The 27,814-nt window shown below is 37.8% G+C and overlaps 1 protein-coding gene and 2 long non-coding RNA genes across 7 annotated transcripts in view; 1 reads left to right on the forward strand and 2 right to left on the reverse strand.

Annotated features, from left to right (window-relative positions):
* The window catches only part of LOC309646925, a 28,651-nt gene extending 17,439 nt beyond the window's left edge, over positions 1 to 11,212 (forward strand). For 2 of the 3 annotated variants that reach the window (XR_014255657.1, XR_014255658.1), the window contains one exon: positions 9,747 to 10,711. This is a non-coding gene — a long non-coding RNA (uncharacterized lncRNA). Of the gene's footprint in view, positions 1 to 9,746; positions 10,712 to 11,125 lie in introns of those variants that run through there. The other variant, XR_014255656.1, reaches the window with a different exon arrangement.
* LACTB2 (lactamase beta 2) overlaps positions 1 to 27,814 on the reverse strand; it is a 42,247-nt gene that overhangs the window by 9,659 nt on the left and 4,774 nt on the right. Inside the window, exons 2-8 of one of the 3 annotated variants that reach the window (XM_082433718.1) lie at positions 25,997 to 26,160; positions 22,145 to 22,180; positions 21,011 to 21,137; positions 7,444 to 7,622; positions 5,367 to 5,515; positions 1,988 to 2,069; positions 1,241 to 1,328 (exon numbers count right to left, since the gene is read on the reverse strand). In XM_082433718.1, the coding sequence (XP_082289844.1) occupies positions 1,285 to 1,328; positions 1,988 to 2,069; positions 5,367 to 5,515; positions 7,444 to 7,622; positions 21,011 to 21,137; positions 22,145 to 22,180; positions 25,997 to 26,160 (781 nt within the window). In that variant the 3' untranslated portion in view covers positions 1,241 to 1,284. Of the gene's footprint in view, positions 1 to 982; positions 1,329 to 1,987; positions 2,070 to 5,366; positions 5,516 to 7,443; positions 7,623 to 21,010; positions 21,138 to 22,144; positions 22,181 to 25,996; positions 26,161 to 27,814 lie in introns of those variants that run through there. The other 2 variants (XM_082433717.1, XM_082433719.1) reach the window with 2 other exon arrangements.
* LOC309646932 lies at positions 16,003 to 20,353 on the reverse strand. Its single transcript, XR_014255670.1, has 2 exons — positions 20,195 to 20,353; positions 16,003 to 17,089 (listed from the first exon to the last, which is right to left on the reverse strand). It is a non-coding gene; the product is annotated as an uncharacterized lncRNA (long non-coding RNA).

The following is a 27,814-nucleotide window of genomic DNA, read 5'->3' on the forward strand; positions in this document are numbered from 1 at the left end:
TTTTTAAAAAGTCTTTAGAAAAAAGAAAGTATACTTTCAGGATTCTGAGCTCATTTTTGTATTGTCATTTGGCAACCTTATGGGTTAAATAAGCATTGGTGGGCTACCTTAGAACCTAACCACTATTTTTTTTTTTTTTACCACTATTTATTTTAAATAGGTATGCTTGTTGCTTATCTATTTTTTAAAAAATTATTTATTTTTGGCTGCGTTGGGTCTTCGTTGCTGCGCATGGGTTTTCTCTAGTTGCAGTGAGCAGGGGCTGCTCTTCGTTGCGATGCGTGGGCTTCTCATTGCTGTGGCTTCTCTTGTTGCGGAGCACGGGCTCTAGGCGCACGGGCTTCAGTAGCTGTGGTACGCGGGCTCAGCAGTTGTGGCTCATGGGCTCTAAGAGTGCAGGCTCAGTAGTTGTGGCGCACGGGCTTAGTTGCTCCGTGGCATGTGGGATCTTCCCGGACCAGAGCTCGAACTCATGTCCCCTGCACTGGCAGGTGGATTCTTAACCACTGCGCCACCAGGGAAGCCCCCTAACCACTATTTAAAAACACTACTTATAAAAAATTCTGTCTTATAATATTCTAATTTAAAAAACTTTGGTATATAATTCATATATATGTTGATGACTATATATGAAAACCTAAATTTGGAAAGTAAGTTGGTTGTACTAATGGATTACAGAAATAATTATTTATATACAATGACTTTAATTGGGAATTTAATATTTTTCTATTACCAGAAGTTGATTTACATGAATCATTTGTGGGATGCCACTATGAGAAAATATACATGATACAGAAGTATAGAACTGATATATAATCATGATATAATTGATAGAAACATGAAAACAAGCCTGTAATCTACAGATATAGACAAAGGTTGCAGAAAAGGAAGGATTACACTGAAATGTGCTGTTAATTGAAGCAGCTAGAAAAAACAGTATTACTGACCACTGGTAATAGGTAAATAACCTCTAAGAATAATATCCAGTTTAAATGACATAAATTTTATTATTTTATAAGAAACTTATTTTATGTATTGAAAATGGATAAACTGTTGGATTTGGAATTTTTGGTAAAATGTTATAACACCTAGGTGAGACAAATAGCTAATATTATAGGTGTAAAATGTAATTTACATACTTTAGAATGAGTATGATGTTATTTTAAAGTATATCTAGGATTGTTTTCAATGTTCCACACGCTATATTCTCTGTAAATAATTAATAGTTAACAAAACATACCATTCTCGAAAAACAAAACAACAAAATCTTTCTTTAAGCTGAAACTAAAGATGAGCTTTCCATTTCTTCTCAGGATCCATGTTGCTAACTGTGGAAAGAAAATTATAGAGTAAAAATTCAACAAAAGATGAGCAAATCACTAGATTTCAAGTTATCTTGTAACTAGAAAAAGCATTAATTCCTAAAATAATTTTGTTGCTCAATATAAAGTTGGGGTTTTTCTTGGGGGGGTACATATAAAGATGTTGCTGGAGCTTCTACACAAAGTCCAACTTTGCACCTCTTGCTTTTTAAGGATCAAACGTCTAAGATTATTAATTTGACAAATTAACACTAGGGAACAATTATAGAATTACTGCTTCAATATCTTTGAGTTTGCTACCTTTACTGCTGCTAGACCTTTGGCTGTTCCCAAATCTTCTCTCGATACATGTAAAATTCTTCGTGGTCGTGTGGTCTGGGAGAGTAGAAGCTCTCTTCCCGCTACATGCCCGTGACTGTCATTCTGGTGGGTGAGGACTGGAACCCCCATGCGAGATTCTTATTCCTGTGGAAGCTTTTGTTCTAACTTGTGATCCCCTGGCCTTTTGCTACTGACCCTTCCTAGTGACTGTCTCTCCAACTTATAGTGACGTTCAAGGGAGAACTCTGGTGGGTGGTGTTTTTCCTCAAAGGAAACTAGTTCATTTGTTAACAAATATTTTAAGTGCTGGTAATAAAAGAACTAAAATTTGGAAGAATACTTACATATTTTTCCTTCCTTTTCTAATTTTTTCAAATGAAGCAAGGTGTTATGTTCGGCCATTTTATGTAAATGCTCAGGAGTATCCTAAAAGAAAAATGAGAGTGAAAGTAAAGCATTTCTTTTTTAAAAAAGAACAGAGTTAATCTTTTTGAAACTTTTAAAGAAAAAAGGCAAAAGAATACAGTCTTAATTCAAATACAGTTTTACAGAGTAATAATCAACACTGTTTCATCTTATATATGTCTTGCTTTGAGTCACTGTATTATTAGAACTATACTTCTAGGCAAAACAGACTGTAAGCTCCATAAAGACAGTACAGTAGCAGCATCTGTTCACTACTGAATACCCAGTGCTTAGCAAAATGGCACATAGTGGGAACTCAGTATTTTATAAATGAATGAATAAATAAACATAAAAATTATTCTAGGTAGTTTTGATGATTCTACAGACAGTTGGCCCTATGGTCTATTTATTAGGTTACATGATAATGTCTTTGCACATTTTTATTAAAAGTATGTATGTTTCAACCTTAAAACTTACAATTTTTCCTTTATTTTTGTCAAGCTAGTAATGTAATATTGACAACTATTATCTGAATGGTAAACAAAATAAATATTCCTTTTATTCTTTTTTCTAATGTATATATTTTTAATTTTATTGATGTATACTTGATATACAATATTAATGTCAGTACAATATGGTGCTTCACAATTCTTAAAGGTTATACTCCATTTAGTTATTATAAGATATTGGCTTTATTCCGTGTGTTGTACAATATATTTATCTTCGTAGCTTATTTTATACATAACAGTTTATACCTCTTAATCCCCTACCCTTTTATTGCTCCTCCCCCTTCCCTCTCCCCACTGGTAACCACTAATTTGTTCTCTATAGCTGTGAGTCTGTTTCTTTTTTTGTTATATTCACTAGTTTGTTGTATTTTTTAGATTCCACATTACAAGTGGTAACATACAGTATTTGTCTCCTTATATTCTTTAAATAAGAATTTTCCTGAAGTCAAGCTTCTTGACTAAATTTACTATCTCCATTTCTCAGCTCCCTGAAAATGTTTTGCAAAGATCACTGAATTATATTTTAATCAAAATTCAAAGAATTCTTTTCAGTCCTCCTTTTACCTGAACTCAGCTGGCTAGCCTCTCCGTTTGGAAGAACTCTTCTCTTTTCCCTTGGTTATTCTACCTCTTATGATTTTGTCTTCATCCTGGATATTCTTCCCCGATTTCTCTTCAATACTGATGTTCATGATGAATTGTACCATTGACTCTCTTCTCTTTTTATTTGATCAACTTGTCACCGCAACACCATGTGTTAATGATTCCCAAGCAGAAACCTCCAACCCCAAACTCCCTGAAGCTCCAGTACCATATATTATATCCACCAGTGTGATTTTCTAGGTCTAATTATGTGACTCCCTGCCTAAGATCCTTGGGTGGTCATTCCCAGCTTATTGGCTGAAGCCCATTTTTTAGCATGGCAACCAAGGGCTTCCCCTGACCTGCCATGCCTGCCTTTTTTGCCTCATTTCCTGGGACCCCCTCCCTGCCCATCTGCAATATACATTCTGGGCTCCAGTCAGATGCGTTTTCTTTGTGGGTTTTCAAACACACACGATGCTTTTGTGACTCCCAGTGTTTGAACACATCTTTCCTTCTGTCTACAATGACTTCTCTTCTCCTGTACTCTGGCCTTACTCCTTCTTCAAGATCCGATTCAATAATTAAGTTTCTAAAGTTTTTTGGACAAGCCTCATCACCCCGCATCTTCACCAGGAAGAAGTGACTCCTCTTTCCTTTATGCCCTGACGTACTGTGTATGGCCTTGCGGGAAGCTTGGTGTGATAGAACAACACAAGACTTGAGTATCTGACTTCTGACATTTGAGTGTGTGACATCTGCTAGTTTTGTGCCCTTGGAAAACTTACTTAGCTCACACTTTTTGAGTCTATTTTTAATCTGTTAAGTTGGAATAACAGTATCTTTATGCAGTGAAAATTCAAGGTACTTGAAATTAAGTACTTCAAATTACAACTGTAAATGTGAAGCATTTAGTACAGTGTCTAACACATAATAATGTGCTCAAAAATGGGAGCTATTATGATACAGCCAGAATTACAAGAATCTGTTTAACATGCCTGTCTTTGCTAAACCATGAGTCCTTTGAGGGCAGGGATCTGTAGTCGTCTTTGTGTCTCTGCACCTAGTCCAGAGTGTGGCACATGAAGGCATTCAGTAAACATCTGTGGAATGAATAAATGTCTCTGCAATACCTAATGCTGTTCTATATGTGACAGGTGCTTCACACATGTGTGCAGTGAACACATCTCTGAACACATCTCTGAATGCAGAACCAGCATTTCTGAGGCCTGCATAGTCACTGGATGACCCATCTGTGAGGGTTATCAGAGAGTTCTGCTCTCTGTACTTGGGTTAGAAAAAACTACCCATGTTTCAATGTATAGTCTAGAGTGGCTAAACTTTAGTATTACGAGGAAATGAACTGTTTTGCAGAATTTAAACATTTACATTGCCCTTTTGCTCCTGGCACTTTTTATTGTCAGCCCTTTTAATCATTCATTCCTCCCTTTTAAAACAAAGCACATGGAGATACCTGGTTTTTGATAAATTAGGCCCATGGGACATTATAGTCCTTTACTAATTGAAACTGGCCCAGGTTCCTTTTCAAGCTCATCTTTAATTATACTCTCACGTATCTTATGGCCATACAGGTTATGGTAGTGGGAGTTTTAAAACCCAGATAATCTTATTCCATTCTTAACCCCGAAGCAGGTATCGAATAAACATTTGCTGAAAAACTACTGAAGGATTGCCACCCAGTGCTGTCATACAGTGATGTGCTCAGAGGCCACCGAGTGAGGGGCCCTTTCTCTCTATACGAAGTGACTCTACTCATGCTCTTCTTCATGGCCTTTCTCCTTTTAATCTATTGTTAGCATTGCTACTACTTCTCACTGCTATTATCCCAGTAGCTGTCTCTAGCAGATCGCTCCTTACTTGCTGCCGGTCAGGACACCAGATCATCAAGATGGCTAGAATAATACACAAACCATAACAAAGATTAACCGCCAGGCTGTTGGCAATGGTCTCCCCTACAGAGTGGAGGATAAAAGGCTTAATAATGGCTCAGGATGGTTATTTTTGTTCTGTGGGCCAGTGTTTGTCTAACTTCTGTGTTCTAGAAAGTTGAGATTGATGGTCTCAAATCCATACGAGTGACATTACTTAAAAAATTAACAGACTCATTCTGCTCCGGGATGTGATGAGTTTACCACATCTATAGTCTACTGAATAGATTATTCTATTAAAATTGTGGCTTTGAACAAATAAGATAAATGAAAATTACCTTGTAAATAACTTTTACAAGATCCATTGCTGTGAATGACTTTTCAAAGTTCTCATGAAATAATGTAAGAATTTGCTGTTCTCGGATATTTCTGTGAGAAATGTATTGTAGAATTTTAGCTTCGGCATTATGGATTACTGGGCCATGTCCTGCATCAGAATAATTACAAAAATGATTTCAACCAGATAAAAAATTTTAAGTACAACTGAAGTTAATTTACTCTATTTAAAAATATTTCATATAGTATATTGAAAAGGCATACTAAATACACGATAAATAAGAATTATCTGGAAAACTATACAGGTAATAAGAGACTTAAAAATTACATATAATGCCAAAAAACATTAGAGAATTATATCAAAATCTATATAAGATATTATTGTGTTCATTAAAAGTTAGAAAATAAAAATTTAACAACAAAAATACAGCCATAAAAACAGTAACTACAACAGTATCAATAGGTAATATTTACAGAGTGTTCATTATTTGCCAGACATTGCTCTAAATGCTTAATATACATTATTCTTACAAGAATCCCATGAAGTAGGTATTGATACTTTTATTATCCTCTTCGTACAGCAGAAACTGAGGCATAGGGAGGGTAAATAATCTGCCCACAGTTCCACAGCTAAGAAGGGGTGGAGCTGGGATTCTGATTCAGGAGCTTTTAACCACGCTGTGCTCTTAACCACTATGCTTATCAAAGATTGAAAAGGGGAATGTAAAAGGTAGCTTCATGTAAGTGACCAAGAGCTATTAAAAATTCACAAGAACCACAGGAGAACTTTAAGAATCTTATGTATAGGCTAGCAATTCAGAAATGTTGATAACCCGGATAAAGTTATATTGGAATTTACTCGCTCCTTAAGACAGTGAAAATGAATATATTACACAAATCTGCAAGAGGGTTGAGAACAAAATACCAGAAGCAGACAAACCTGTTAGGTGAAGAGCACGGGCTTTAGGATACCGACCATCATTTACTAGCTGTGTGGCTGGGACAGTCTATGAATCCCCGAGTCTGTTTCTTCAGCTACCTGCTTCTCTGGGTTTTTGTGAGGACAGCTCTGTGAAGGTCCCTGCACAGTACCTGGCAGGTAGGGTAGCGGCTTTAATATATGGTAGCTATGGCTACAGACCGTCATTGACATATGAGCTCCTGCTGTGCCAGTAAGCCAGTTCACTGGATTCACTAAAGCCTGTTACACTCCAAGAACCGGCACCCGGCAGGCTCTCATTAGCTTTGCTCCAATGTGGGTGCATCAGATGTCCACGTCTTCTTTCAAAATGGCTGTCATCCTCCACTCCTTTTATGTCACAATATTAATCCAAATGCCCAGCCTCGCTGTATGTTTCCTATCCCCTCAGCAGTGGGAACTCATGAGAGAATATGAAGGTACTGAAGACACTGCATTTACAGATCTTTCCATGGCTCTTTGGTTAGGAACAAGTTGGAAGGACTTAAAAAATTAAGTAATCGAGTCTCTTTTTCCTTCTGGGGGCCTCTTGTTGGGTACCGTATCTTTCTTAGCTTTCAGGATGGAGGAGAGATTCGTATTGTAAAGCAGGGCAGTGATAGCTAATATACTAACAACAGGTTTCTTTTTCTGGAGAACGGAAATAAATACACAATTTTACAGTTGATATAGAAGCTACTGATATTTCCATATAGTGAGTTAAAAAACTAAAGCTCAGACATCAAATGTTACCCAAGGTTGGTTACATGGCTAAAATGTAGTCCACAACAGAAATCAAGTTAACAAAACTGAAGATAGCTTATGGAATGAAAAAAATTTTCTTGTTCCAGTAAGTTTACTTCATTTGTTTAATAGTTCTATTAATAGCTGTGCAGATGTTAAAAAAGAACCCTCATATCTTTTAAAAAAGTTATTAATACAACTCTCAGTCTTCTTTTTAATTGTATTGCTAGACAAGACTTAGGGGTGTAATTTAGAAAGAAGCAATTTATATGTATCTCTTCAAGGCTGAAACCACAAAGAACACACACAGACAAACCAAAATGAATCTTCCTCATCATTTGACACACATGGTTTGCTAGATTAATAATATTACCCACCTGGATATATAACTTTAGCTTTGATTTTTAATAACTCTTTTAGGGAGCTCATATAATCATAGAGGTCTTCAAATATGGTTGTTCCTTCCCCTAGGATGCAATCTCCAGAAAAGAGAGCATTTTCCTCTTCTAAAAGTAGGGCCATATGATCATCAGTGTGGCCAGGTGTGTATATAACCCTGGTTGAAAGAAGAAATAGTAACAATTATGAACTCTTAGGCTTAGAAGAAATTTTGAGAAGTAAATTATTTTCTGTCTTTATCTCTGCACAAGACACGAATAAATGATGTCAGTAAGTTTTTTAAATAGCTCCTTTTTCTCTTGTGGCCCAGTGCAAATTATCATCAGAAAATTCTCTCCTTTAGCTAAATCAAATTTCTCACTCTGAAGTGCAAATTTAATACTTTTGCCACGTCTTCCTTCTTATTTTGTAAGTAATAAGTACTGATTACAACAAATTTGGAAAACAGAAAAGGAAAGTACTTGAAGGAGATAAAAATCACCAATCATTCCACTACTCAGATAGTGCTCTTATTATTTAAGAACACATTTTTTTCAAATCTATGTATGTATATATGTGTATATACATACACACACACTTTATGGTAAGACTATGAGGAGAAAGTGCTTTCATATGTTGCTGGTGGGAGTGAAAAAATGGTATAGCCCATACGGAGGGGAATCTGGCATTTTCTAGCAAAATTACATATGCATTAATCCTTTGACCTATCAATCCCACTGCTAAAATTTACCCTGAAAAATACACCTTTACAAATACAAAAAAATACATACAACTTATTCATTACATTATTTGTAATGACAAAATATTAGGAACAACCCAGATGTCCACCCACAGGGCACTATGGATCAAGTATGGTACGTCCACACAATGGAATACTATGCAGCCATCAAAGAGAATGAAAAGATCTCTATGGACTGAGATGAAGTAATTTGCAGGATATACTGTCAAGTGATAAAAAGCAAAACACAAAAGAGTGTTCATAGTATGCTCTTTTGTATCAGAAAGATGGGGAAATAAAAACATGTATGTATAGAATTCCTTATACTTGGAAGAAGAAAGTCAGGGAGGATAAATAAAAACGTATGAATATAGCTGCCTATACGGGGTAGGCAGGTGGGGTGTAGGGAATAGAGATGCAAGCAAGACTTCCCTGATTAGAACTTTTAAAAAGTTTTAACTTTTAAGCTATGTAAATTTTTTATATTCTAAACATAAAATAAAAAGAAAAATAAAACCTTAACACTGAATACAAAAAAAAGTGTTTATCTTACTGTATACTAGATAACACAGCCATAGTAATAAACTAATTCAAATAAGTTTTAAATACAACACTAAAATAATAAATAAATAAACACAACACTAAGACATCCTTAATAGAATATATCTTAAGATTAAAAAAGTTGCAAAGGTACCTTGAACTTTACTTAACAGGCTTATTGTTGGCAGTGTTATTGACTATTGTGTTTCTGAAATGAATCTGTTCACTGTATGACAGTACAGGCAAGTAAATAAATTGATGTGGAGAACCAAGGTTTTCACCGTGGGATAAGGGAAAAATATATATGAAATGATGGAATTAAGGTTTTGGGTTTGTTTTTTTTTTTTAACATCTTTATTGGAGTATAACTGCTTTACAACGGTGTGTTAGTTTCTGCTGTATAACAAAGTGAATCAGTTATACATATACATATGTCCCCATATCTCTTCCCTCTTGCGTCTCCCTCCCTTGGGTTGTTTTTTATTTGAATTGAGGAATCATGAATTCATCATTTCATTTTTTTTCTAGCTCTGTCTATAATGAGGCCCAGAAGCGAGGATACTCCAATAGTAACGAGCACGCCTCACACTCAGTTCTTTGTTTCCAAATACCACTTCCCACTCTAAGAAACCAGGGCTTCCTACAGACATAGCTGGCTCCAGGTCTTAGGCAGGGAAAGTGAAATGTGACATCGAGGCACTCTGTGTCAGATAGTAAGGAAGTGCTCAAAGATTAAGGGAGCTACGTCTAAAGGACAAAGAAGCACTGAATTTAAAAAATACGTATAAGTTTGGAGTAATAACTCAAGAAGGGAGGGGAGAAACTCTTCTTTAAGAGGAATGTCAGCAAATAGAGAAAAAGAAAGTGGAAGAAATAACAGAATAAAAGTCACAGTTTTGCCACCTTCAGTGTATTAATTGATTAAGGCAAGTATCATCAATAGATGCTAAAACCACCGGATGAAAGATTGTTGGGAAGCAGGACATTCACAAAATCTCAAATAATCAGATTACGAATTTTAAGGGGAAAGTAACCTTAACCATGAAGAGAGCTGGGGTCATCATGTCAACCAAGCGACCAAACTTCATACCATCAGCAGTGGGACAAGCTGACATTAGGTACGTCCCCACTGCCCACAACTACCCATCTGTTTTGTCTCTCTGCGTTTGGTTTTTACAGATTCCACGTGTGAGATCATACAGTATTTGTCTTTCTCGGTCTGACTTATTTCACTTAGCGTTAAGGCCCTTGTCAAGATCTGCCCATGTTGTTGCAAATGGCAGGATTTCCTTCTTTTTTATGGCTCAATAATATTCATATATATTACATATATATACACACCACAACTTTTTTTTTTTTTAATATTTATTTATTTATTTTGGCTGTGCGGGGTCTTAGTTGCAGCACACAGAATCTTCGTTGTGACATGCGGACTCCTTAGTTGCGGCATGCATGCGGGATCTCGTTCCCTGACCAGGGATCAAACCCGGGCGCCCTACACTGGGAGCACAGAGTCTTACCCACTGGACCACCATTCATCTGTCAATAGACACTGAGGTTGTTTCCATGTCTTGGCTATTATAAATAGTACTGTGATGAACACGGGGTACAGATATCCCTTCAACGTAATGATTTCGTTTCCTTTGGATATGTACCCAGAATTGGAGTTACTGGATCATATGCTTTTAAGGATATATATTTTTGGATTCTTTGCATATTTATATCTTAAAAACAAAACTGTCATGTTGCTTTAATACCTGATTTTTGAATTTTTTGCTTACTATATTGTATTTTCCTACATCATTAAATATTTTTGTAAAACATGATTTTTAATGATTGCATAGTATTTCACTATATGCATGAATCACAATTCATTTAGTTTCCTACTGTGGGCAGTTTTCCTCCATCAGTAACACTGAATGAGCATCCTTAAAAATGGTGCTTTTGTTATTTTTTGATTTGGTCTCAGAGTTTTTAACAGAGTAGTTTTCCTATTTACATTGCCCTTCTCTCCTTCCCCCATAATGAATATGTCTTACTCACTTCAGTCATTAACATTCATGATTTCTGGTTTTTCGACTTCCTTGCTGTTACTTTAGGTTATATGGACTGCATTTTCTTTCGTCTTTTTTTTTTTTCTAGTGATTTGTAAGATACATACACTTAAGTAGATGTAAGAAAACTGGGCAAATTAACTTCTCTTAATGTCAGTTTTTCATTGAAATGTGAATAGCATGTGTCTTAAAGGACTGCTGGGAGATTCAAGACAAGCATTTAAGTGCTTAGCATAGTATATGGCACAAAGTTACATGCTTAATAAATGGTAAATATTTTATTTTAGTAGTGGTTATCTAAAAGTTTAAAAGAAACATTATTTTTTCTTTCTTGTTAAAAATTTTAAGAACAAAGCAGGGGCTTCCTGGTGGCACACTGGTTAAGAATCTGCCTGCCAATGCAGGGGACATGGGTTTGAGCCCTGGTCCAGGAAGATCCCACATGCCGCGGAGCAACTAAGCCCGTGCACCACAACTACTGAGCCTGTGCTCTAGAGCCCGCGAGCCACAACTACTGAAGCCCGTGCGCCTAGAGCCCGTGCTCCGCAACAAGAGAAGCCACCGCAGTGAGAAGCCTGAGCATCGCAACGAAGAGTAGACCCCACTCACTGCAACTACAGAAAGCCCGCGCACAGCAACAAAGACCCAACGCAGCCAATCATAAATAAATGAAATAAATTTATATATTAAAAAAAAGAACAAAGCAGTTTTCATTGATTTCACCCTATATAAGATAAAAAATTTAACATACTTTTATTTCCTTTGTCCTCTCCTCCAACTTTCGGTTTTTGTTGATAAACAAAACTATGATAATAAATACTTTTAAAGCATGACAAATATTTTTATTTCAATAATTCCTATTTATATTTACATGAAGGTTTTTTTTTTTTTCTTCTTCGCCCACGCCGTGCAGCATGTGGGATCTTAGTCCCCCAAGCAGGGATCGAACCTGTGCCCCTGCAGTGGAAGCCCAGAGTCTTAACTACTGGACAGCCAGGGAATTTCCTACATGAAGGTTTATGACTATACCAATAATAAGCCAGATAAAGAACTAAGTCTAGGGGGTTTCCCTGGTGGCACAGTGGTTAAGAATCCACCTGCCAATGCAGGGGACACGGGTTCGAGCCCTGGTCGGGGAAGATTCCACATGCCGTGGAGCAACTAAGCCCGTGTGCCACAACTACTGAGCCTGTGCCCTAGAGCCCGCAAGCCACAACTACTGAGCCCACGTGCCACAACTACTGAAGCCCGCGTGCCTAGAGCCTGTACTCTGAAACGAGAGAAGCCACCGCAATGAGAAGCCGATGCACCACAAAGAAGAGTAGCCCCCGCTCGCCGCAACTAAAAGAAAGCCTGCGTGCAGCAACGAGGACCCAACACAGTCAAAAAAATAAAAATAAAAATAAAAAAAAAAAAAAGAAAAAGAACTAAGTCTAAGTAATTTGTTCTGCAGAGCTCTTGATTTCTCAGCCACATACAGACAACCCTCTGTACTGGTCATTTTTTTCTGTTATTACTCCTATACTTTGAATTTTACTTCTATTATTGCAGGTTTCACAGTGTTTTCTTGTTTGTTTACCATTCTACCTCATAAGGCTATGAACTTCTAAAAGGCAGGACTCCTGTCGTATTCTCATCTTTATATTCCCAGTGCTTAGTACTTAGTAGTAGCTAATATTAATATATTGCTTTCCACGTGCCAGGCACTGACTTCAGGGATTTACAGGCATTACACACTTAATCCTTCTACTAGTATGGGGTGGGTAGCATTAATGTCTCCATTTCACATTCTTTTTACATTCTAGATAATCGAATCACAGGAGATAGCAATAAATGTCTGATGGAATAAGGTTTAAATTATATTTTATTTACCTTGAGAGGTTAATTATCCTTCTCTTTGCCTATTCTAAATAGTATTGGATTTTTATGTGCTTGGAATACTTTAAATAAATTTTCTCAATGATGGATTTTTTGGGGGGAAGACAGGGCAAATATAATTGCATGTTTGGATTTACTATTTAGGAATTGAAAGTGTGTTTCTGGTTAAAGACTGGATTGAACACCTGCATCTTTTGTTTTCCTCCTAAAACATCAATAAAATTACCATAAAGGGATATTTGAAAAATGGCATAAATCCACAGGGGTGAGGAGAATGGACCATATCAACACAATTTTAGAAGCTAGAAAGAAGACAGATGAGTGAGAAGTGACTTATCAGACATGAAAATACTGAAGTCTACACTGGCAGTGGTGAAAGCTGAGACCCAACCAGATTTACACTGCAGAATTCTCCAGTCTCAGGACGTGGGGCACCAGGAATGCAGAAGCAGAGGGTTAAGTGGGGAGCGGAGAATCTTTAGATTCTCTTCCCGTTTTGAGCAGCTTGACAAGCACCCCAACCCCACTAAGGGAAAAAACTGGAGATTTAATCTTTGAAGAGGGTAAAACACAGGCACAGATAGAGGTAGTGACATCATCCTGAAAACAGGAAGACTGTGTGAATATACGCAGATCCCCAAGCCTTCTTTCCACACTCAGCTCCTGTAATGCTGGCAGCCAGGCCTTTATCCAACATGAAGATTAGAAGAGTCTTTTCTGGGAATTTTACCAGCTCAGGAAGAAAGACTCTAAGATTACTGGAGGTTCCCCAACTAAACAATTCATCTAGATGACCCTACAGTAAGGCTCACAACCTACAGAAGCCCTCCTCACATTTTCAGAGCTCCCAAATAGCTCTAAGGTCTCCCTTAGAAGACATCAGTAAATACCACATCACTATGCATCTGAAGAAAGCCTTTCACACTGAGGAGAGAAAATAAAAACAAACTAGTTTGTAGGCCACAAATTATGAAGAAGAAAATTTCCAAAAAAACCCACAAACCTCCCCTCGATAGCCCCAAGAAAAACAGCCCCACAAAAAACTGTAATGTCCTCAGAGAGACAAGAAGTTGCAACTATGAAACAAGAAAGGATAGTATGAAAGGAGCATTTAGGGGGCAAAAAGAGCTCCTGAAAGTTAAAAATGTGAGAAGAGGAATGAAAAAATAGGATTAGGAGATAAAGCTGATAAAAACCTCCCAGAAAGTACAGCAAACAGGCAAAAAGATAGAAAATAGGAGAAAAAAAAGTTAAAGGATGAATCTAAGAGTTCTAACAAAATAATAGGGGTTTTAGTAAATGAAACAGAACAAAACAGGTGAGAGAAGATATCAATGAGCAACTGTATTTTTCTGCCCAACAAAGCCATACCATCAAAGGTAATTCTGTGCGCCTCTCTTCCTCAAGACCTTGATAAGCCTACTTAATGATCCAAATGTATTTTCAAGTTTGGTTTTTATTTAAAAAAATTAAAAAAATTTTTTTGGCTGTGCCATGCGGCATGTGGGATCCTAGTTCCCCGACCAGGGACTGAACCTGCGTCCCCTGCATTGGCAGTGAAGAGTGTTAACCGCTGGACCTCCAGGGAAGTCCCTCAAATTTGGTTTTTAGATTCTGGAAGTCAAAATGATAAGTAAACCTTTAACAAGGTAAGTTAGATTACATAACTTTTTAAAGCCTACTCTTGTATTAAAAAGAGAATCCATAAAAAGTACACAAATAAGCTTAAATTTTATGCATTAAGCTTAACTCACAGGACCATATTACTAGTAAGCAACAATAAAGCTTCACTAAAAAGATGTGTAATTATTATTAGCAACTAAAGGCTCAGTATTTTCACGGGCTAACTCTAACAAACATTTAAAAGTCAGATAATTTCACTACAATCTACCCCAGAGCATAGAAAAAGAAGGAAAATTTATGACTCCCAAACCTGATAAAGGCTGCACAAAAAAACTACCACCCAATCTCACTAATGAATATTGTTATAAAAATATTAACTAAAATATTAACAAATAGAATTCAAAAGCAAATTTAAAAATAATAACATCATGACCAAATAAAGTTTATTCAAAAAATGCAAGGGTGTTTCAATATTATAAGATCCCTGAAAAAAATAATAAAGCTATGGAGAAAGCTGGTAAGATCATCTCCCTAGACACTGCAAAGACATTTGACAAAATTCAACTCTTAAATAACAGCATGTAAGAAAACTGAGGGCTTCCCTGGTGGTGCAGTGGTTAAGAATCCGCTTGCCAATGCAGGGGACACAGGTTCGAGCCCTGGTCCGGGAAGATCCCACATGCCGCAGATCAACTAAGCCCATGAGCCACAACTACTGAGCCTGCGCTCTACAGCCTGCGAGCCACAACTACTGAGCCCACGTGCCACAACTACTGAAGTCTGCACGCCTACAGCCTGTGCTCCACAGCAAGAGAAGCCACCGCAATGAGGAGCCCACACACCACAATGGAGAGTAGCCCCTGCTCACCACAACTAGAGAAAGCCCACGTGCAGCAACGAAGACCCAACGCAGCCAAAAATAAAATAAAAATAAATAAATCTATTAAAAAAAATTGAAATGACTGTAACTTAGAAGAGTTTCTCCTTTGCCAAAAGAAATCAAATCCTTTAATATTAAATATTGAAATGTAAAGTCTTTTAAAAATCTGCCAGAAATGTAATAGCTATAAGGTACAAAAACATAAGACACTAGTGTGATGGGAGCAATTATTCTTGAGAGGCATTAAGAACTGACATTAAGAACTATTATGCTTTTGTGGTTTCTAAGTGTATGCTTTATATACTGCAGACAATTACGATTTTATAGTTGCTCCAAGGGCAAATATTAAAGAGATGTTAGAAATCATCTCTTGTCTGATTTAACCTGCTGCAACCTGTTAATGAAAGTATTCGATGTTATATGAAAATGATTCCAGGAAGTATATTTCCAGCAACTATAAAAATATGTGAAGACAATCTACAGAATGGGAAAAAATTTTGCAAACCATGTATCTGATAAGGAGTTAAGGTCCAAAATATATAAAGAACTCATACAACTCAATAGCAAAAAAACCCCCCAATTTAAAAAATGACCAAAGACCTGAACAGACATTTTTCCGACGAAGATACATGAAAGACCAACAGGGACATGAAAAGATGCTCAACATTACTAGCCACCAGGGAAATGCAAATTACTGGGTTGGGCAAAAAGTTTGTTCGTTTTTTCCATGAGATAGCACTAGTAGCACTTAGTTGTCTTTAACTTCATTCAAAACAATTTTGTTAGACTGTATTGTGATAGCTGTCATATCAGCATGCATTAAGAAAAAACTTATCAAAATTGGTGAATTTTTGTGTAGCCATTTTAATATTGAAGATGGAAGAAAAAAAGCAACATTTTCGGCATATTATGCTTTACCATTTCAAGAAAGGTAAAAATGCAACTGAAATGCAAATAAAGATTTGTGCAGTGTATGGAGAAGGTGCTGTGACTGATCGAATGTGTCAAAAGTGGCTTGCGAAGTTTCGTGCTGGAGATTTCTCACTGGACGATGCTCCACAGCCGGGTAGACCAGTTGAAGTTGATAGCAATCAAATAGAGACATTAATTGAGAACAATCAACATTATACCACGCAGGAGATGGCTGACATACTCAAAATATCCAAATCAATCATTGAAAATCATTTGCACCAGCTTGGTTATGTTCATCGCTTCGATGTTTGGGTTCCACATATGTTAAGCGAAAAAAATTTCTTGACCGTACTTCTTCTGCACACGATTCTCTACTGAAATGTAACGAAAACGTTCTGTTTTTAAAACAAATTATGACAGGCGATGAAAAGCGGATACTGTACAATAATGTGGAACGGAAGAGATTGTGGGGCAAGTGAAATTAACCACCACCAATCACACCAAAGGCAGGTCTTCATCCAAAGAAGGTGATGTTGTGTATGTGGTGGGATTGGAAAGGAGTCCTCTGTTATGAGCTCCTTCTGGAAAGCCAAACGATTAATTCCAACAACTACTGCTCCCAATTAGACCAACTGAAAGCAGCACTCGATGAAAAGCATCCGGAATTAGTCAACAGAAAACGCATAATCTTCCATCAGGATAACGCAAGACTGCATGTTTATTTGATGACCAGGCAAAAACTGTTACAGATTGGCTGGGAAGTTCTGATTCATCTGCTGTATTCACCAGACATTGCACCTTCAGATTTCCATTTATTTCAGTCTTTATAAAATTCTCTTAATGGAAAAAATTTCAATTCCCTGGAAGACTATAAACGGCACCTGGTACAATTCTTTGCTCAAAAAAATAAAAAGTTTTGGGAAGATGGAATTATGAAGTTGCCTCAAAAGTGGCAGAAGGTAGTGGAACAAAATGGTGAATAGGTTGTTCAATAACGTTCTTGGTGAGGGGAGAAGCAACTGGAGGAAAGTAGTCAAAAGGTACAAATTTCCAATTATAATGTAAGTACCAGGCATATAATGTACAACATGATGACTATAATTAACACTGCTGTATGATATGTAAAAAAGTTAAGAATAAATCCTAAGAGTTCTCATCACAAGGAGAAAATTTTTTTTTCTTTTCTTTTTATTGGATCTATATGAGATGATGGATATTAGCTGAATCATATTACATGTAAATCAAACCATCATGGAAAAAAAAATGTAGGTGTGGGTGTGTATCCTATCTTATAGCTAATCCTATGAACAATCATACACAGAATGCATTTATGGGCAGAACCCAATCTTTTTTTTCTTAATCTACAAAAACTCATTTGGAGAACCATTCTTTTTCAGGGTCTGCAAATTGCCTTATCCGTCAATGTGCCTGCAACGCCTCCTTTATTCCCCTCCCACTCTCCACGCCAGAGCTCAGTTATGGCTTTCTTTGATATTTTCCAGGCTGAAGGCAATAAGATTTCTTAAATCAGGGGATCAGAAATTCCAATTCTTCAGTCACCTGCGTGGCTAATGCTTTAACTTGCATAAAAACTGTGTTAAAATTCTCTTCACATAGGCAGGAGGGGAAAAGGAAATGACATCAGAGGTGCTTTAGGAAAGATCCGAGGAACTGCAGTGGTGGCCTTCCCATGCATCAGGTAGAGCACTGATCTAGTTCTGCCACTTCTGTGACAGACAGACTTTATAACGATGGCTGTCTTAGAAAATTTAGAACAGTCAACAAAAGCTGTTGGACTGATTTTTCTCTGAGAAATTAAACTTAGTTCACTAGAAAATTCCTGAAAGTTACATCCAGAATCAAATCCTTACTGAAAAACCTTGCTAACTTTCTAGTATTTACTAAAGGGTTCTTGGTGGATATTATCTCTCTGTTGTATTTTTTTTTTTTTCAAAATTGGCAAGCAGAAAAGATCAACTGGTCATCAAATACTTGGAGACTTAGTAAATTTTAACCTTCTTCTTATAGAACTTTTGCTTAACAATGAGTCTTCTTGTTAATATTTAAAATAATTGGGTTTTACTGACTTGATAAAAATGGAAATTGGAAGCCACGGTCATCAGTAAATTAAATGTTTTATTCAGATTTTAGCATAATTAGAATTCATATTTTGGGAAAATATTATTTACAAAGTCTTCTTAAAAAAGTGAGTTTACTTTTTTGATTCTCTGTATTAGTTTTCCTCCCAAATCTTAAAATAGATAGGTTCTCATACTTTATCTTAATCAGAATGCAGTAAAACAAAACTTAAATAGAATTCAGATAATATGGAGCTTCTTGGCATCAATTCACTCCATGAATCTGAGACAGTATTCCACTGAGAGGGGGTGGTGACGGGAAGCAAGATGTGGGAGGCTTCGGGGCACTGATACTGTTTCCTACTTTTTTTTAGGTTAAAAAAAATCTTTTTTTTCTTTAATTGAGGAAACATTGATTTATAACATTACATATGTTTCATGTGTACAACATTATATTTCTACTTCAATATACCCTACAATATGCTCACCACCAACAATTTATTTTCCATCGTCACGGTACGGTTGATCCCCTTTACCCATTTCAGCCCCCCACTTCCCCTCTGGTAACCACTACTCTGTTCTCTGTATCTACACCATATTGTTGTTTCTTGATCTGCGTGCTGCTCATAGGGTTTGTTCAGTTTGTAACAATTCACCGTTGCACACGGATGATAGGTATGCTTTTCTGTTTGAATACTCTAATAAAAAGCTTAAAGTATGTGGTCTGTTCATGGCAGATGGGTAGCAGTAACTTCCAAGGACTGAATAGTCTTAATCTGCAATTAGGTATAGATCCATAATTCTGTGATAACCGATAAACCAGTACTGTGATACCCACACCTTTGAGACAGAAGACTCAAGGAACCACCTACTGTCTCGACCCCTTTCATTTTCACTAGGGCTGGTGTGTGATGGGCGAAATTCTGTATTGTCCGAGAATACCAAATACTTTTGGAAGTAGCAGCTATATGATGTTTGTTTTCCTTTGGTACCATGAGCAAATTATACGAGATACTATCATATTTTCAACAAGAGCATTTAAAGAACATTCCCAGATATTAGTTGGTTTATAAATTAAATTCTGTCAATCACTGCATACTGAAAAAAAGGGAACGCTGGTTTGAAAGGTGGCATGGATACCCATGACTTCATTTTCTCTTTCTCATTCTTCTGTTCATCTACTCGCCTCTGTGGAGCTAGTAAACTTACTATGTGTAGGATAAATACCCATCACCTCCTAAGTGCCAGGGACTGAGGATCTAAAGATGAATCTGGGACCTGCCTGTGTCAGAGTGGCTAGCTTGTCATCAAACCTATTCCCTCTTTTTCCTGGGCACGAAGTTAAGCTCTATTTCCCTGTCTCTGCACAGTCAGGAGTGGCGCAGGACTGAATTTATAGCCAATGCAGAGATGGCCGGGTCTGTGAAAACCTTCCAGGTAAGATCCCTTTCATGCTCCTTCTCCACCCGCTGGGTTGATGGAGGTGAGCACGGCGACCTCGGAAGCCAAGGAGTGAGGTTAATGGAATCACAAGATGCACGGAGCCTGAAACCTCACTTACAGGAGGGTCACTCACTAGTCAGCACCCCGTTTTGGACTTTATGTGACTGAGAAGTAAACTTCTTTCATGTTTGAGCCATTATGCATTTCTGGGTTGGTTGACCATAGTGACTAGAATTAACTAATACTGTGAAGCTAAGGACTTGATTACCTTTTCAGGTACTTACATACAAAAAACTTACAATACAATTTAATACAAAATAATAAAAGGTTATAGGAAAGTTAGTGGAGGGAATAGTGAATTATGCCTGGAAAGGGTTCTTGAAGTAAGTAACATGTGGATTAGGTCTGAAGCATGAACAGATAAGAGTCTGTCAGGGAGACGAGTTGCGGGGAAGGGGCAATGCCTAGTACAGGGGAAGGCACGAGCAAAGGCACGGCCGCACAGAATGTCTTTGCTAACTGTGCCTGTGAGGGGAGTGATGGGAGCGAAGACCAGAGAAGTCTGGGGCCAGACTGTGACACGGTCAGGAGAACAAACATTACCTTGTGTGCAGTGAGGGTTGTTCCAGGTTTCAACTGACACGGGGAATGAAGGTCAGATTGGAAAGGCGGGAGCCTGCAGACAGGAAGACTGAGCAAGAAGTAGTGGTCGTGGACATGCAGAAAGAGAGGCGACATTGCCAAATATTTCTGAGGTTAAGAACCAACCTGATTAGATGGGGAGGGCCGCGGGGAGGGACGCAGGGGAGTATATGGGTGAAGAGGAGTCAGCTTCTATCTTAGAAGGAAAAAAAAAATCTTAAGTACTGAGAAAGTAGATGTTCTGAACTCAAAAAACAAGTACAAATTGTGGGGGAGTGAGAACCAGAATTAGTTCAGCTTTAAAGTTGACGAGTTTGAAACATCCTTTTGAATCCCTCAGATAGGTCACGGCGGATTATGGGTCTGGCCTGCAACGTGTTTACTTCAGGGATGGGTCACCTTTTGGAAGTGAGAGCACGAGAGAACCCTGAATTTAACTGATGGGTAGAAATCCCTAAATCACCCTAGCAGGAAATGCTCATCTATTTTTTTAAATTTAAATTTTATTTATTAAAAGAAGGTAATCAACTAATTCAAACAAATAATTTTAAAAAGGCAGATAGAGTGAAAACTCCTTCTCTTTTCCCCTGTTTCTCAAGCAACCCAATTTCTCTTCCCAGAGAAACCAATGTTAGCAGATCTTCTGGATCTGCTGAGGTATTTTCCTGAGGTATTTTCACTCAGACAAGCAAATATGTCTTGTCTTTTTACAACACATATACATAGACCCCTCCAACCCCCAGCCCCGCCTTCCCTGGCTCAAGGACGTTCACGTACCTTAGCGTGGCACCTTCAGTCTTAATCACATCTCCATTTTTCACATAAACATACTGTTGCTCTCCATCTCCTACAGTTTCTTTTCTCTCGGGATTCCGTGGGAGTTTTTTAATGCAGTATGTAGTGTCTAGTCAGAAAACACGTAGAATATATTAAGTCACACTTTAAATGATAATTTAGCCTTTTACGAGATCAACTTCCATAGAGCGAACACTTGAGATTGGCCTGCAAAAAATCTTAACGGTAAGAGGCAACAGCAAATGGGATGAATTGTAGCAGCATATCTCTGGGACGGTAACTATTTCCTCCACCTTAACAAAAGAGTTTTTTATTCTCTCATGTCCTTCCAGGTCTACATAAAAGCCTTTGTGTTTTTCTAGTCACTCCTCTTTTATATAAAAATTTGGAAGTAGCACTTCACAGTCTCAGCTAGGTTTGAGATCAAGATGGGTGCTGAATACTGTATACCACTGGAAACTTTACTCAGTACTCTGTAATAACCTATATAGGAAAAGAATCTGAAAAAGAATAGATACACGTATATCTATAAGTGAATCACTTTGCTGTATACCTGAAACTAATACAACATTGTAAATCAACTAGACTCCAATAAAAAATAAAGATTAAAAAAAAAAAGATGGGTGTTGAAGAGGCAGTAATACCAAAACTGGGAACTTTTCCCTATCTAGGTGCCTAACATAGAATAAAAGAGGTTATGGCATCATGGCAGTACTTAATAATAAAAGGATAATAGTATAAAGTTCTTTCTGTGAAAGCTGAAAGGAAGCCCCAAACCCGGGGCTAAGATATGAAACCATTAAAATAAATGTAACCCATAGTACCCTCACTGACACGAAGAAAATCAATTACTTAACCAATCAATAGCTGAGGGGCAATCATCTAACCAGTATACTATGTACAGTGAATACAAGCACCATGACACCAAAATGCTTAAAAATTGTCAAAGTTGGGGGGAATAAAACACAAACAGGCAATAATTAGAGAACTATACTCAGTCCCATTTAAGGGATACTAAATGGACAATTCAGCTAATAAAAGCAGCAGGTGTTTAGAGAAAGGAGAAACAATTAGAAAGGGATTCACAGATATGATAGAACTTGAGGTGTGACTTACAGGATGAGTAGGATGGCAAAAGGTTCAGAGAAAGACCTGTAGGTAAGGGAAACAGCGTTAGTAAAGGCACAGAAAGGAGGATGAGCGTGGCATATGTGCCAAACAATGCTACCAACTTGTCTAAAGCAAAACCCTGGCTGGAAAGAATGGGACAAGTAAGGTGAGCTCAGATCATGGAGGGCCTTAAAGTGCCTTTCAGAGAACAGGGGGATTTAAACTTTACAGTATATGGCTACCATACACTCTTTAGTAAGAAACTGAAATAGTGTTAATAGCTGGATTAGTATGGCAGCTGTAGGTGGGGAGACTGGAGAGGGAGAGATCAGGAAGACCAGGACGGGGTGACTGCAATAGCCCAGCTGGAAGGTAACGAGCATCAGGGCTACAGTGGTATCAATGGAAATGCAGAGGGAGAAAAAGACATGCAAAGGAAAACTGACAAGGCATAGAAATCTGGCTAGTAGGAAGGATAAAGGATAGAAATATCTCAAATATAATAAAAATAAAACAACAGCAACTAGACCTTCCCTCTCCAGTGCCAAATTCCATTACTTTGTATCTTGAGAGGCTGAAGCAAAAAATAATATGCTATTCTGGGAACTGACATTACACACTAAGGCTGTCTTCATTCTAGAGTGAGATAGCAAGGTTTTTTTGTTTGTTTTTATTTGTAATCTGCATAATTTTGTTTTTCAGTAAAGAAGTGGAGATACTACATCTCTAGTTGTGAGGCAGATGATCCTTCCAGAAAACTCACAACTATCTCAAAATTACAAAACAAATGTCACACTATAAAATAACTCCGTGCCAGTTTTTAAAATTATGTGCAAATTTGAAAACACATATCCTATTCACAGTAGCAATCTACACAGGCAAGATGGAGAAGGGCATGCTGAAATCAATCATATAATAGTAATTATTATTTTAAATAAAAGCTTATTGAGATGTAATTCACATACTATAAAATTCACCCTTTTGAAATGTACAATTCACTGTTGTTGCTGGGTTTTTTTTTTAGTGTATTCAAAGAATTGTACAACCATAACCACTATAAAATTTTAGAACATTCCGAAACCCTATACCCAATGGTACTCACTCCCTATTCTCTCCTTCTCACAGCCCTTGGCAACCACTTATCTACTTTCTGTCTCTATCATGTAATTATTTTAACAGGAGGAAACCCTCAGTCATTTGTTAAGGTTTATGGATTATAATATCATTGCCAATGCTAATTATTTAAGCTGATACAAACATGTGATATTGCTCATGTATAATACTTTCTAATAAAAACACATTCTAATTGAATAGCAAGAAGCAAACATTTGACTCCTAGGACTCGGAGGTTAAATACATGGCAAAGGCCCAACTTCAGCTGCAAAATAATAATTATTAGATAACAAAATATATTTTACAAGATTTGCCCAAAACCAAGCCCAAACAAAAAACTTGAGCAGCCTGGGGCTATACAGTTCTCATGTCTGGTAAAATTCTGGCTCCCTGTAAGCCACTAGGAGTTCCCAAATCATACACTGATCATAGTTTAAATTTTTGTAGGCAGATTGCTTCAGAGTTACTGTAACTTCCCATAGAAATCTTATAAATGGCATTCATAATTTTGGTGTGGGCTGTAAAAACACAGGATGTTAGCATTGTAAAGTACTTGAAAAATTCTGCCACACTAATAGTTAAACAAAATTATAAAAAATTTAAACTAATAATTAAAATATGGAATAAAAAGAAATCATAAAGCAAAATGGAACAAGAATGCTAGTGATTAAGGATTTAGAGAATGAAGAAATACATGGCACTTTTGGGGGGAGATCCTGAAAGGTAACCCTGAACAATTTCAGTGCTGAGGGACTCAAGGTCTGCACGTAGCTGGTCTAGCTTCAATAAAGTTCAGAACGAAACACAACAAGCCACTTCTCAAACAAGTATTAAAGTTTTCGTGGCTATAAAGCATTGTCAAATTTCTTTTTGATTTTCTTTAAATCAACATAATAGGTAATCTATCATATACGTATTCATTATTTGTAGGGAACCCCAAACTATTTTAATTTTTAATTTAAAGAAAGTGGGTCAGATGTCCAGTAACAGGTGAATGGATACACAAATGGTGGTATATTCCTACCACGGATTACTACTTGGCAATAAGAAAGGAACAAACTACTGATGCATGAAATGGGTGAATCTCAAAAACAAGGTGCTAATGTGCAAGAAGCCAGACAAAGAGTGATGCCGTATCCTTCCATTCTAGGAAACTTTAGAACACAGGCAAAATTAATCTATGGTGGTATAAAGCAGATGAGTGGTTGCTGGAGCTGGAGGGGGAATCACTGCAGAGGGGCATGAGGGGACCTCTTTTTGGGGTAGTGGGAGCGTTCTTTATCTTGATTGGAGGTGTCACATAGGTGTTTGCCAAGCTATACATTTTATGGGTACATTTCATGTATGTAAATTCAAGCTCAATAAAGCTGATTTATGAAGGAGAGAAAGGGGGCCATAAACATTTCAATTTTTCAAGCTGAGCCGCATGCTGAAAGAGCTGGCCAAAGCTAATTAAGGATCCTCAGCATAGTTTTTTAATTCACAAAATTTAATGATGGACAAGAGAAAGAGAGGTGAGGACAGGTCAGACTAAGAGAGAATGATTTCCTGCGGAGCGCAGTCCCTTCGGATGGGAAGAAAGGAGGTTAGAGCGTAAGAGAGTGAGGGGAGACAGGTCTTTACAATGGGCCGCCTGGTGATATTGGGGGTTGTGCCTGAGAATATCTTGGTGTCCCAATTATAGTCTCAAGGCCTAAAAAGATAGTTACAAACATTAAAACATACTAGTCAAATGCCTACATGCAGCCCTTTTGTGAATGAATGTTCTTGACCTCCTTGTCTTTCCTGTGCCTTGGACACACACCAAGTCCCACTCCAGTGTCTCTGCCCCGGCAATGCCCTCTGCTGGGTGTGCCCTCCTCCCAGACACCGTACAGCTCACCCCCTCTCCCTCCACCCCAGACACCACTGCTACCGCCCTCCTCCGCTTTACTCTCTCTCCCCTTGCCTTCAGGTAGCTTCATTTTTCTTCATAGCACCTGTCACCATCTGACCTAAGATTCATTTACCATTTACCTTCCCAACTAGAACGAAGCTCCATGAAGGCGGTCTTTGTTTTGCTCACTGCTAGGTCCCGTGTGCCAAGAATGACACCGATTTAGCAGTGACTCCAGTATTTACTAAAGGAAAGAATGGATGGATGGATGGATGGATGAATGAATGGATGGATGGATGGATGAATGAGTGGATGAATCTATGTGTGTGACGGTGGGATGAGGGAATAAGGGAGATGGTAAGGTGTCAGTACTGAATAGGTTTCAGGGACAGAGAATTATCAATACAATGATCTTTCCCTAGTATTTCAGTTCATTGTGGTAATTGCCTTATGTTATGGAAGACGTGAGGTCACATTTAGAATGTGGACAAGAACATATCCACCTCACAGTACTCAGGCCAAATGTTCAGCACAGTGCCTGGCACACGGTAAATGCTCAACAGTAGTTACTTATTATTAAATCTGAAAGAGTAATTGTCATACAGACTAAATTAAAACTGATCTTCATCACTGGCCAAAGGGGAAAAATAAGAGGGAAAAGAGATCTGAAACAGAAAATAGGACCTTTCCTTTCCTCCTCTGTTAAAACTGGGGATAGTGTTCAAGTTACAGTAATTTCTGAAAGTACCATTTAAATATGTAAGTAAGCTAGTAAATGGTTTCCTAGCTTACTTAGCTCTGTTAACTGAAGTAAATTATTCCGAAGACACAGTTTTCTTCAATGAGCTTAATGAATGTTTTCTGTTTACCATTATTGATGTTTTTACAAATATCTCCTATGCCTCCGGTATGATCACGGTGCCAGTGGGTCACTATGATTTCCTGGATTGCTGTGTTAAATTCTGTCAGAGCCTGCTTTAAACAGATGATATATTCTGGAATTGCTGGTTCTCCAGTGTCAATGAGGATTCTCCTGAAAATTAAATGGAAGATAATCATACAGTCGGAACACAGAGTTTGTATCAGCATATTTCTCACACAGATAATTTACATTACATTTAAGAAACTGCACAAATTGCCTCGCCTCCAACGTGCTTGAAAACCAGCTGTATGTTATTTCAGCTTAACTATAATCATCTCACCTTCAGAAAGTTCTTTGAAAAAACCTTACAAATGTGAGTCTGAACAAGGAATAATAGCAATGGTATTGAACACTTACATAGCACTTAAAAGAAATAAGGCACTGTTCCAAGCACCTGACATATTTTAACAATTGTATTTCTCGTAACACCGTTTTGAAGTAGGCTTTTCATTATTATATCCAGAAATTAAGTAACTTGCCCAAGGTTACTCTGCAAAGATAGGGCAGAAGCAGCATTTGCACCCAGGTATTCTGGCGCCAGAATACACGCTTTTATCCACGCTGCCTTTGAGATCTTTTACAACATCCTCAAATGTCTCGGGGATATGAAAGAATCTGATTCGATGGTATCCCTAAGGAAACCTAGTCTTCTGCACTATACACAAAACGGATCACCGAAGTTTTACACAGGCTGCCTTATGTGAAAGTGCAGGCAGCAGGGAAGTGTCGGGGAGTGTCTGAGCTGCTTCCTTTCTCTACTCAGACCACCTCATTAGTTATCTTTTTCTGCTTGTGGCTCTGAACCCACCTTCTACTTTGTTTGCCTTTCCTCACTATTTTATGGGATGATGGTCTTTCTCTCTGAAGTTTTCTGGAAGAAATCAGGGTGACATTTTCCTCCTCCAGCACCAATTCACTGACTTCTTAAATTCACGCTGTTTCACAGGAATCCCTCCTGAATTCAGGCTGGGGGAGAGATGATTCACCTTGATGCAAAGCTTCAGTCATTCAATTTGTGTATTAATTCATCAATAACTGTTTACGAATGATCTGCTATGTGCCATGCCTTTCTTGCAAGACAAAAACCCATCTTGCTCTGGAGAAACAACCTGACTTTGTACGTTAATGATGATATCTGTAACAGCAATTTTAGTACATGAACGATGTTGTTAACAGCAATTTCAGTCATCTGACTCTGGTGGATGAATATTTAGGTAGCACAGGACTGAGGGCAGAGGAGACAAGAAAGGGAATAAAGTTTTGGATAGAGAGATTAGTCATAAACTCGGTAAGGAAACGTGGCTTTAGGGGCACTCAGTTTCACAGTCACTTGTCCATTCAAGACACACTGTGCATCTCTGGAGAAAGTGGACTCCATGGGAAACACCTAGAATCATTCTTCATGTGGCCTAAGTACAAGCTCAGCTGTAAACTGGAAAAAAAGGTTGTTCCCTCCTTAACAAACAGCAAGTCTATCAATGACGTCTGTGAAGAGTTGGTGCAGAGGATCAGACACTGTCATCTCTAGGTGGGCTGTGTCCTTCACAGCCCCAGACAATACCCCATCTTAGGATGTCATTTTGCAAATGCGAGTTATGCTAATCCAGGGGACAAGAGAACAGTGCAGAAGCATCTGTACAGGTCTGTGACCAATTTATTCACCAGAGCACAGGGCCTGGCACGCAGTAACAATCTGCTACGTGAACGGAGAAAAAAATTCTTCAACTAACGGGAGTTAGTGGCATCAACTTCCTCAATTATTTTC

The sequence above is a fragment of the Balaenoptera physalus genome (genome assembly GCF_965194825.1).
Source record: "Balaenoptera physalus genome assembly, chromosome: 17".
NCBI classification, from domain to species: domain Eukaryota; kingdom Metazoa; phylum Chordata; class Mammalia; order Artiodactyla; family Balaenopteridae; genus Balaenoptera; species Balaenoptera physalus.